A 12,729-nucleotide genomic window follows, 5' to 3' on the forward strand; every position below is an offset into this window, starting at 1 on the left:
GGTTAAAGCACATAAATTGTTTAAAAGCCACATTGTCAGAAAAGCAATTTTTGCAGTCTGGATGAAATATAAAGACTTACTAGAGAGTAAAACTCCGAGGTGGCTATCACCAGTGGAGGCCAAGGCCCGAAAAAGACCCAATATGGAGGCCTATTGGCCGAAATATTGGGAATTGACTGAAAAAATTGGAGATAATTGGAAGTTGCAGAGCCAGGACAAACTAAAAAATAAGGTGCGAGACTGGCTACATTATGCTCAAATTCAAGAGGTTTTCAAAATGGACAAAAAAGTTGGTTTCCAGGTGGAAAAGTCGAAACTAGAGACAGAATTGTTAGAACCAAAGACAAAGCTGTTATCTAGAATGTATAACTTGCTGCTTATGTGGAATTTACAGGATGAGACAGTTAAATCTGCTATGATTAAATGGGCACAGGATGTTGGACACAACATTATGTTTGAAGACTGGGAAAGGTTATGGAACACCGGAATGAAATTTACGGCCAGTACGGCCTTGAAGGAAAACATTATGAAAATGATATACCGGTGGTACATGACCCCAGTCAAGTTAGCTAAGATACATCACCTGTCTGACAATAAATGTTGGAAGTGTAAGGAAGCAGAGGGGACTTTCTTTCACCTCTGGTGGACATGCCCAAAGGTTAAGGCTTTCTGGGAAATGATTTACAATGAGTTGAAAAAGGTATTTAGGTATACCTTTCCCAAGAAACCAGAGGCCTTCCTGTTGGGCATGGTAGACCAGAAAGTGTTAAAGAAGGACAGAACTTTGTTTATGTATGCTAGTACAGCAGCAAGAATACTCATCGCAAAGAACTGGAAGACACAAGATTTACCCACGCTGGAGGAATGGCAGACGCAGTTGATGGACTACATGGAGATAGCTGAACTGACCGGCAGAATCCGAGATTTGGATGTAGAAACAATTGAGGTGGACTGGAAAAAGTTTAAAGACTACTTGCAAAAGTATTACAAACTGTATGAATCTTAAGACGGTGCATGATTTGAAAATGATACGCTTTAGCAATTATGATTAAGTAAATAGTAAACTAAGTGATAAAAGAGAAAAGGAGATAATATGAAATTGAACATGTTACGTTTATTTTAAAGGTATAAAAATTCTGACATAATACATTGAATATAGATACATAACATGTAAAAGTTACAATAAGGTTATGACATAAGGTAACAAATTGCTGACATTGTTAATATAAAGAACGCAGAATCGGAAGGGGTGGGGAAGTCCAATTTGGGATTTTTGTTAAAAAAAAAAAAAAATGGTTTCTTGTAAACTCCTTGTTTGTAATGTATAAAATTTGGAAAGAAACGTAATAAAAAATATTATAAAAAAAAAAAAATCTCCAACAGAACAGGTCTCTTGCTGAGAGTCATTCGGTAATGGGTGGTATACATTCAGCCAGAAGAGATTATCACTGACTGAAATGCAAATGAGCAAATGTTCCCTTTTAAATAATAACAAAACATACAATAAGCAGAAAGAGAGAAGAAAGATGAGCCCTAGTACCTCTGAGCTTCTCAAAATGGTTAGAGGCAGGGAAGATTGAAAAGTATGGCAGGAGAGCTTTCAAATAATAGGATTTTTGCCCTTGTCCTTGTGCCCAAATTTCTATACTTTATGAATTCATTCCTTTTATATCTTTTTTCTTTTGTTCTTGCTGCTGTTATTCAAAGCTGTGTGAACATAGGTTCTCAGTCAGTCTCCCTTCCAGGCACTGACCACACCCAGAACTTTCTTAGCTTCAGCAAGTTCCCTGTGCCTTCAGACCAATGCACTGTAGCCTTGAGCAAAGTGTTTTCTGAGGACAGCTCTTCCCCTCCATCAGCATGGCCTGGGGAACTTACCTTCTGGTGGAGGACAACAGTACTCTGAGTAGCCGCCATTTTAATTTCTCTCAGTGTTTTGGAGCATTGCAGCCGTGTTTTTAGAGCACAGTGTTTGGGAGCCAACATGGGGAACCATTGTGAGGACGGTAAATGGTGGCTAGACTAAAGCATAGCAGGACATCAGTGGTGCTGGAGCCCTAGCAGCTGCCCAAGGATTCTGGGTAACTGACACCAGCCCTGGGAATCCCAGGTGGTAGTTGCGAATGTGTGACTGTGGAGCTGAGCAGAAAGTCGGATTGCTGAGTTGTTGTCCTAGGCATAACAAGAGGGATCATATGGGACCAGAGGAGGAAAAAAACCATGAAAAATGTATGGAGTTATTGAACATACTGAAACAAGCCATGCCTTATAAGGAGAGAGGGACTAATACTCTAGACACAAAAGAGCTCCAGATATTGGAGAGAGAAGCAAAGTAACCTCCTTGATTTGTCTGGCAAAAGATCAAGCATGTTGTCTGATCCTGCCACTTTTTATGCTTTATACACATCAAGTGATTTGCCTTGCTAAGAAACAGTTACTTCACTGGCCCCTGAGAAAGAGAGCCTATTCTGTGGGCTGTCAGGATGTCACTACCTATAAAGCATTTCTGTTTTGCCTTCCCACGCTTTGTTTTGCTTTGTTTGATGCGGAAGTTTTCAAACAACACAAATTCCCAATTGCTCCCCACTAAAAATGCAAAGGAGAGCTCTATAGATATATGTAGCGTGCATTGCCAAGACAGGTAAGTTTGCAATAATGTACCAGGGCGTGTTGAATAATGTACATATAGGGCATGTTGAATTTTTCAACTTTCAACTTCCCAAAATGATGGGTGCTAAAAAGTTGTAACATGACTTGGGAATTGGTTAAATTAATATAGTTTAGTTTTGCTTGGTAAATAACCATATTGGCTTTTTAAAACGTTTTTGTGGAATTTCCAATAATTTTAAATTTGCCTTATTAAAAAAATGTGGTAGAATGTCTGTAAAATTGCATAGAAATAATTAAAAATGACTGCCAAGTACTTGCAGTTTTATTATATATGCTTGAGCATAGCATACAAGTAAAAAAAGCAGACGTTAGCAAAAGAACAAGAAGGCTTGCTGAATATAAGCAGAGAAGCAGGATGCTTCAATACCATCAAATGAAACAATTCTCTTTGCTGATGAAAATGGAGAACAAATAACTGTTGCCTAAGATGGAAATGATAGAAGTTATGGATTTGTTTTATACGGAGAAACTAACAATTTTATAGCATTACCTGACATTTTCAGAAGGTAAAATTCCAAGAGCAGTTTATGTGCTTTTTAAATCAAGCATAGATTTACCAAACTAAATGTTGTCCCGTCACATTCAAAAATATTTTAAGACCCCTCGCTCAAGAAATTTGCAAAAATAAAGTTTCTTCCCTAAAATACATTTTAATACTTTCCTCTAATTCTGTAGTGTATTGGATATATAAAAATAACATTTGAACAGTGCAGGAGGGAGAATGCATTACTTAAATACAATAGTAAAGAGCATTTGGAGGTTTTTGTCAATTTAATGGTATAATTCTTGTTAAATAAAAAATAATTAAATAAAAATAAACAGAGATAGACACATCCAGCAAAATATATTGTAGTCCCAGCAAATAATTATCAGTACAGATGATTCCAGCCTTCTCAGTTCAGCTTCTTCAGGCCACAACTATTGTAAATCTCCATCCTGGCTGTTTGCTTCAGGTTTCAGCTCTCTGTTCTTCAGTTCTTCAGCTCTCTAATGACTCTATTTTCCAGCTTGATTTATATACTAGATTTTCATTCCCTCCCAAACATTTAGCCAATCAAAAGGAAAATAAAATCCTGACTAAGTTTCCATTTCTCCTTAATTGTCACCCTGAAATAATGACCTCCCTTTGAAAAACTTATCTATGTATACTTTTAACTTTCATATTCAAAACATCCACCTATGAACTTTTGACTTCCTGTGCAAAAGAGCCTCTAAAACAGAAATCACTTATTTTGCCTCATATATATTTCTCCTAAGTAAAGGTGACTCCTGCCCAGAAACCAATGTCCCCACTGTGGAAGGACGTGTGGAACCAGAATTGGCCTCCACAGCCACTTACGGACTCACTGTTTGTTTATGGAAGACAAACTTACTCAGCTATGAGTGATTGCTAAAGAAGAAATATATTTCTCCTAGGTTGTTCCCCCTTTTTTGATCTTCAATCAGCCCAGCCAACTTTCCATTTTGGATAGAGTGGTGTTTCATTCATGCATGGAATGAAAGATCTCAGGCCACCACCGCCCTTCAAAAAACCCAAATTCTGCTTTTACTTTGAGTTTTAGTAATTTAACAGAAATCTATTGTTTTCTGCCCTGCCCTGTGTTTGTTGCATGCATCACTGTTTACATTCCACTGCAGTTTACTTTCTTCCCAAACAACAACAACAACAAAAAACCCCCAGCTTTCTGCTGTGGCAAAATCACACAACTTACATAATTTATGTAACTAATTACCTAGATCATGTTATCATTATGTTAGTCCATCCCATTATTTTCACTGCAAAGGAAACACAAAGTATGTGTGTAATAAATTGCATATCATTTGCAACCTGAAAACAACAACAACAATGGTAACTATGGATTGTATTTCCTGAATCCATTTCTGTTCTGGACATGGAAAACAGACCTTTTAGATCTTTTAGATAGTAAGTGGTCTATAAATGGAAATAATACCCACCACAATAAATAAATGAACTTAGGTGATTTCTGGTCCCAGCTGCATTCTCGACAGAATTCTCTGATATCTCCAGTGGAAGTTAACCCTCTTGCCCCCTTCTCCCCATAGCAGCTCGCCAGGCCCCCACAATGGGGCAAGTGAATGTTATGCCATATCCTTCTTTCCCCCTGAAATGACTTAGAAATATGAATTTTGAAATGGGTTGCAGTTGAGATTTTAATGCTGCAATAGTGTATAAAGACCAGAATGTCATAACTGAAGAAGGGAGTGGACTAGAACTCTGAAAGACATTTTAAACACACAGAGAGAGGAATACAAGAAAGCTGAATGTTAGGCACAATTTTGCTAGAGGTAAGTGGAAAGATATTCTTCATTTATAAATGGTTCACTGACCCATAATAATAAAGCAGTATTGCAGAAGAAGAGTAATTATCTACTTAAGTGTCAGACTGCCTGAGGAAAAGGGTTGCCTTCTTCCCTTTTGAAAAATGAACTTGGATTAAACAAATGTATCTCTTCCTGTTTTTTTAGTGTTGACATGCATTTCCCTTCTTCTTCGACTTCTTTTTTTAACAAGCAAAATTAATTAGTTTTCCCATTTCTCCATTCCTAATATGGAAATCAGGAGTGTAGTGCAGCTTTCCTGCTTCCCCCTGGGGCTCTCACTTCAACCAATAGCGTCATTTATGAAGGCACTTTCTACAGCATGCTGGAAAGACTAGCAAATAAATTACTAGAGCCTTATTAAGCCCAACAGCGCCTGTTGCTCGAGGCAGAGAAATAACCTCCCAGAACCGCAAAAGAAATCCCATCAGAAAATAAACTTATTGCTTTCTAATATCTCTTAGGCTAAAATATCCCAGATACTTTGGAGTCTACATGTATAGGATTGCTTTGTAAAGTAAGTTTGCACTGTGTTTTTCAAGGTAACTGTCCCTTGGATTACAGCCTCAGATAGCATTTTAGACTAGGGATGTTTACTTATCTAGTTTGGCACTTCAGAAGGACTTGGTTTAGTGCTTCAGAAAACAGCCCAGTTTGGACTGGAATGCCGTGAAGACTTCCTAATTTGGTTTGGGTTTGAATCTGAATTCTAGTTTGGAAAAAAACCCAAAAACCTTCTTCATTCCCTATTATGGGCAAAATTTAAAACAACTACAACTCCTGTCTCTGTTTTAACAGGAATTGAATGAAAGGCAGAGTAGCTCCTCCTGAGTAGATAAAGCCCTTCAAATAGATCCAGAGAGTTTTGTAATTGACACCTTTTGATATTTTTAAAGGAACAATTTTTTAAAAATTGTATTATGATTTGGTTGGGAGGAGAACTAGCAGAAATTTGCAAAATTTCTTTTTCCTTCAGAGAGGATGAATCCTGCCAAATTTTAGAAGAGTAGCTGCACTAGTTTTCCTTGACATCTTTGTAGTGTTTTTTAAAAAGGTTGCATTTAATTATTTTCTCTTGGTTTGTGGGCAGTGCCTATAAAAACAGCAGACACAAGACAGGGCCCCCAGCTAAGAAACCTGCTAAATTACTGGTAGATTAGGCCATAACCTTTTGAATTAGAAGTCTTTAGGGTGTCAGAGAATCGAAATGGGAAGGTGGAAAATAGTCATAACATGGGCAAAATTTCTTTATTGTGGCCATGTTGTTCTGATGCTCGATATCATTTAGGCGCTGACAAATTAGACTGTTTGCTTTACTAAAACCCAAAGTAAGTAGCTGTTGTGGTGATAAACCACAAGAGTGACTTTTTGATAGACAATTTCAGCTTGAGGATACTGCTTCAGCGTATGCAAGCCCCAAATCTGTCTCAACTGGCTTGCTTGAGTTCTTGATTTGGGATTCATCCAAATAGAATAGAAAACCCGTATTTTAAAACTCTGAGTTTGCGGCCCTGCACCTACTTACCTTGGAATAATTTTCCTTGGGACTTACTTCTAAGTAGACATGCTTAGGACTGTACAGTAATGGTGCAACCCTAACAATTCACTTTGGGGGGAAAAACCAGGACTTACTGGCAAGTAAATATGCATAGGATTGCAACTGTGCAATTTTACATCAGCTTACTTGGGAATAAGCCCCACTGGACTCAATAGGACTTGCATCTGAGTAGACACATATAGGAATCTGCTGTACGAAACTCTTATATCTTAAGAGACCAGATGATCCTAATTATGGCACCTGAAATGTGCCACAGCAAAAATCTCTAATTATACAGTGAGGGCCCGCAAATTATATGCTCCAGAAATTACAGTTGTATGACCAAAATATATTAACATTTGCAAATCTAATCAGTTATGGCAATAGAATTATTGGCCACAAGCCACTACAGATCTGAAACGCTTAAGCCCATTGAAGTCACAGCTCTGATCATGGAAGTTGTGTAATACAACTGTTTTGTCACAACCGTTACTAGCAATGTTCATAATCCCCACCACTAGGGTTGCCATATTTTAAACTGAAAATCCAGACACAAAAGACTAAAAATAAAACTGAAGTTTTTGTTGAGCTTTATTAATGTAAAATCTCAAAAAAACAAACAAACCACCAAACCAAACCACAAACCTGACGTTTTTGAGCTATTTTAAAGAAAAATTGATTTTCCCCAACATTGGTGCGATTTCTGCCCAACCACTGCTTTGCTTGTGACTGCTGAATCATGGCAATGTCCAGACATATGGCAACCCTACCCACCACCACCATTCAGAATGTGAATTTATGCAGCCCAGAATGCTTGGATGTGTTCAAAAAAATGAGTGCTATTTTCTCCAGGAAGATAACCTACTACTTGGAATATAAAAGGGGATTCTGCACATGTGTGTTCAGTGCGCTTCAACTGTTCTTCGAGATTTTCCATCTATTTTCTATCCAAGTCTTCACTGCTTCAGGCAGAGCATTGTGTAATTCCCCAAAAGCTGACTTTTCAGGCTCACTCAGTCATTTGTGCAGCTTGAAATATTTGAAATGGAGCGCTTGGTCAAAGCATTCAGACAAATAATGCACAGATCTTCTTTTCGTAGGTGCCGAATTCCTGTCAAGATTACAGAACTTGGGAGTTTGGGGCTGTTTGTTAGGTATGTGAACATACTGTTTAGAATGTTGAAGGGAAGGGGACGTTCTGAGATGGAATAATATGTCAGTTGTGCCTTAACATTATGCAAACCAGATGTTCTCATTTGCCCACTCCGCCCTGTGGAACGATTCCGTGATCTGCGCCCTGAAGAAGTGGCTGATTTATTTCGCACAACGCAGCTGGTTGGAAATGTAGTGGAGCAACATTTTGGTGGGACTTCACTCACCATTTCCGTTCAGGTTAGTAAACACTTCGGTCATGCCTTCTTTATCGTGCTCTTCCACAACCTAGAGCCCTCCAGATGTTTTGCGCTATTACTACTACTGCTAGTACTACTACTACATTTATATACCACCCTACATCTATAGATCTCAGGACGGTTCACAGCGTAAAATCACAATATGAAAAACACATAATACATAATAAAAATAAGAACAAAAACAAACCAATAACCCCCACTCCCATAACACATTTAAAAGGGCATCGTATGTCAATCAATCCAAGGCCTGGTTGGAGAGGAATGTTTTCACCTGGCACCTAAAGGTGTATAATGAAGGCGCCAGGTAAACATCCCTGGGGAGAGCATTCCACAGACGGAGAGCCGCTGCAGAGGAGGCCCGTTCTCGTGTTGCCACACTCTGGACCTCTTGAGAAGGAGGCACACGAAGGAGGGCCTCAGAAGATAATCTCAGGGTCCAGGTCGGTTCATATGGAGAGAGTCAGTCTTTGAAGTATTGCAGTCCTGAGGCATTTAATTAACAAAGTAATGTGGATGGCCTGTTTTTCAAAACCCAATCCATGGACCCCGTACTTTTGAAAGTTTTCATATCTCTGTGGTAGTTTTTGTTATGGGAATGGTGCCGTGGACACCTTGGGTGGGTTACAGGGCTCCCCTGGGGGCCACAGACCACCAATTGGGAACCCCTGGTTTAAGGCCACACACACACACATTTTTAAACATCTGGACTTTGTCCACTTCCTTACTTCCTTACTTGTTTGTGCTTTGCTGGTTGGCAGCAGCCATTTTGAGTCAGAAACCATGGCAAGAGTGGGGAGAGAGATCATGATTAGAAATTCCCCCATAGGAAATAATAGAGATTGTCAGCTCATTACGTGAACGCTTGCCTAATGAACTATTTCCCGGAAACTCATTGTGTCTGGTAAGCGGGACTACTAAAATCTAAATAACAACAACACTTTGGATCCAGTGGTCACCTCTGATACCCCAGTCCTTTTGTTAAAACCATGTTGTGCAAAGATGGCCAATTTGCCACGCCACTCCTCGTCTGCCAACAGCTGACTTTCCTTTTACAAATAGCACCCATCAATCTTGGTGAGCACCATAGTTATTGGGAGCATTTATGATACGAGATGCCAAGAGCTGGGGGAATAAATGTGGCAGCCTTTATTTCTCTTCAGACCACCTTTTCCTATTTGATGAGGACCTGAAATAAAAAGGTGTCTGTTCCCAAAAGCTTTGGTGCCAAATCATACCCACGAGAGCGCTATAAATTAATGCACAATGAAATTGGATTTAAATTATTAATGGGCGATATTTTTGAATACCCAAGAGAGACTTGTCGGCTGCTCTTATCTCAGTCTCCTCCATCCCCTTCCCTTTCTTCTCATCTACAGGACGGTCCTGAAGCTGGACAGACTGTGAAGGTGAGTGCTTATTTTATTATGCAGAGTACAAATTAATAAGAGACAATTATGAGAACTAATAAAACCAGTCAGCTGCGGCACATTGCAGCATTGCTATTTTATCCTTGAAGCTGGAGGGATCCTGAATCTTCTGTGCGGCTGTAAATAGATTGATTGAAAGGGAATATGGTGCAATATGGTTACACCTCACCACCTCTCCAGTCTTAAGCAGTGACTCTTGACCGCTGGTCCATGGAACGGCTCCATCTTGGCACACGGCTGTCTTCTGCATCCGGGACCTCCACGGCTGGGTGGGGATCTTAAGAGCCTGGCTGGGTCAGACTCTCAGTTCAGCTAGTCCAACAATTTGTTTCTCACAGTGGCCAGACAGAAGCAAGGCAGGAAGGCAACAGCCCTTTCCATAGTGTATGCCCTTGGTATACAGGGAAACTATATTTGAGCATGGACGTTCTGTTCAGCTGTCATAACTAATACCTATCCTCCATATGCTTGCATAATCCGTTTGTTTGTGGGGGGGTGTCGCTGCCCTTCTGTGACAGTGAATTCCAGAACCTAAGTATTGCTATTGTGGAAATAGGTATTTCTTTTGGTCTGTCCTGAACCTGATGGGTCTGTCAATCCACTTTTCAGTCGGTGACCTTGAGTTCTTGTTATATAATAAATTTCCTTCCCTCCCCACCTTGATTTTCCACATCCAGCCAACAGCCACCTTCTTTTACCAGCAGGTCCCTATGTGGATTATAACAATTGAAAGAAAAGAAGTTAAAACAGATTACAGTCACAGGAATAGGGTGGATTCTGAAAACACTCATCTCAAGTGTCACAGACCAGGGTAAAGAGATGCATCTTCAGCATTCCACAAAAGCTGTATAGTGAAGTATGCTAATTGGAAGGGACTTTGGTCTTATTTGCGCACAAGCAAGTATGTCTCCTCATGAGTTAGCACCAGTGGTTTGCAGCTGAGCCTTTGAGATAATGCCCTGAAGAAAAGATGGCGTTTGAAGCACTGAGAGATGCTAGGGAAACTCTGGGTGTGGCTTTTGCTGTTCCACACATGCAAGTCATCACTTTAACATTGCAGTCATCAAGTGATGAAACCTCAGCAAACACCAAAATATATGCCCACTGTTGGATTTAACCCCTTGAGGGTTGTGGCAGCTGGTGGTGGGGCATCCCGTGGTGTGTCTGAAGCCTGTCTGCTGTGGCCAAGTAGTCGAGGATCTTCATAACATAAAACAGCCCAATTGGATCAGGCCAATGGCCCACCTAGTCCAGCCTCCTAGTCTCACAGTGGCTAACCAGTTCTTGCAGTGTGGGTTGAATGTGAGCTTCTTCACTTTTTCTGCTGCCTGACTTCATTTTCTAATAATAATAATAATAATAATAATAATAATAATAATAATAAATTTATTATTTATACCCCACCCATCTGGCTGGGTTTCCCCAGCCACTCTGGGAGGCTTCCAGCTGAATATTAAAAACAATACAGCATCAGATATTAAAAACTTCCCTAAACAGGGCCGCCTTCAGTTGTCTTTTAAAAGTAAAATAGTTGTATATTGCCTTGACATCTGCTGGGAGGGCATTCCACAGGGCAGGTGCCACTACCGAGAAGGCCCTCTGCCTGGTTCCCTGTAACCTCACTTCTCGCAGTGAGGGAACTGCCAGAAGGCCCTCAGCGCTGGACCTCAATGTCCAGGCTGGATGATGGGGGGTGGAGATGCTCCTTCAGGTATACAGGACCAAGGCCGTTTAGGGCTTTAAAGGTCAGCACCAACACTTTTAATTGTGCTCAGAAATGTACTGGGAGCCAATGAAGATCTTTCAGTACCAGTGTTATATGGTCTCGGCGGCTACTCCCAGTCACCAGTCTAGCTGCCGCATTCTGGATTAATTGCAGTTTCCGGGTCACCTTCAAAGGTAGCCCCACGTAGAGCGCATTGCAGTAGTCCAAGCGAGAGATAACTAGAGCATGCACCACTCTGGCAAGACAGTCCCCAGGCAGGTAGGCTCTCAGCCTGCGTACCAGATGGAGCTGGTAAACAGCTGCCCTGGACACAGAATTGACCTGCGCCTCCATGGACAGCTGTGAGTCCAAAATGACTCCCAGGCTGTGTGCCTAGTCCTTCAGGGGCACAGTTACCCCATTCAGGACCAGGGAATCCTCCACACCTGCCCGCCCCCTGTCCTCCAAGAACAGTACTTCAGTCTTGTCAGGATTCAACCTCAGACTTCATTTGTTTAAAAAACGATTGGGGACCCATTTGAACATTCCCCTGATGGGGCCCAAGCTCCTGTCTCCTGCTTCTATGGTGGCTCAGCTCTGCTCCATAGCTGGAGGCAGAAATGTTTCTGAATACCAGTTGCTGGAGACCACAGGAGGGGAGGCTGCTCCTGTACTCAATTTCTGCTTGCTGGTTTCCCACAGGCATTTGGTTGGCCGCTGTGAGAACAGGATGTTGGGACAGCTCTTGAATTTAACCCCTCGAGGGTTGTGGCACCCTGTGTACCAGCCAGCTCTTCCTATGTTCTCAATCCAGTGGGCCACTGGAGAATGCCATTGCCACTCTGCATCTACGGCATCTCCGGGCCCCTCCTTTAGCTGCTTGGCAAATGTATTTTTCTCTCTGGGCGCAACTTCAGCCCTTGTCCCTGGAGGGCTGTGTCTATGTACGCTCTCTGCTGGCATCCTGTGGGTCTTGCGCCGTGCCTCTTTTCCTTACACCTCTGTGTGGCGCACATTCAACACTGCTTGTAAGAAGAGAAAGGGTTTGAACTCCTACCTGCACTGATTCCTGGGGATTTGCAGTGACATGGCCATTATTGGTGTGCCACTGAGGCTGATGGGGCAGTGATGTTGTGGTCTTGCTGTGGGTGGGTGGGTGAGTGTGGTGTGATGCAGGGGATGTCCTGGGGGCATGCATTGAGGTCTGTGCAACATGTAGGTGGCTTTGCTGGGCTCTAGTGGTGTTCCAAGGGGATGAGTCTGTCAATTTTTAAAATGCATTTTTTGGATTTTTTGGTTGTGTGTGTTTCCCCCCTCCCTTCCTGGGCTGACTACCTATTAAATATGGCAGCTGTTTCTCAAGAATAGGAGTGGCCTATCTCTGTTCCTGGTGTAATGTGAGTATAGGATTTACCCGTTAAAGGCCCTGTTAGGGTTGATTAAGACAACACTAACATCTGACAACAGCAAATGGAAGCAATTCTCTTCCTTTCCATTTGCTGCATTGACCTTATTTGTGGGATAGTTTGTGTTACCGCCTGGGAATAGCTAGCGGGGATGGAAGAAGAAAGAGAGTGTGTGCGTGCAGGGGGAAAGGACAACAACTACAACTTTTAGTTCACCTCAGATGGATGGATA

General features: G+C 41.4%; 1 protein-coding gene across 1 annotated transcript in view; it reads left to right on the forward strand.

Moving 5' to 3' along the window:
* Positions 1 to 12,729, forward strand: part of FHIT (fragile histidine triad diadenosine triphosphatase) — a 1,046,044-nt gene that overhangs the window by 827,758 nt on the left and 205,557 nt on the right. The window contains exons 6-7 of the mRNA XM_053378360.1: positions 7,794 to 7,939; positions 9,336 to 9,365. Coding sequence (XP_053234335.1) covers positions 7,794 to 7,939; positions 9,336 to 9,365 — 176 coding nt within the window. The remainder of the gene's footprint in view (positions 1 to 7,793; positions 7,940 to 9,335; positions 9,366 to 12,729) is intronic.

This window comes from Podarcis raffonei, chromosome 2 (assembly GCF_027172205.1).
Source record: "Podarcis raffonei isolate rPodRaf1 chromosome 2, rPodRaf1.pri, whole genome shotgun sequence".
In the NCBI taxonomy this organism is placed as follows: domain Eukaryota; kingdom Metazoa; phylum Chordata; class Lepidosauria; order Squamata; family Lacertidae; genus Podarcis; species Podarcis raffonei.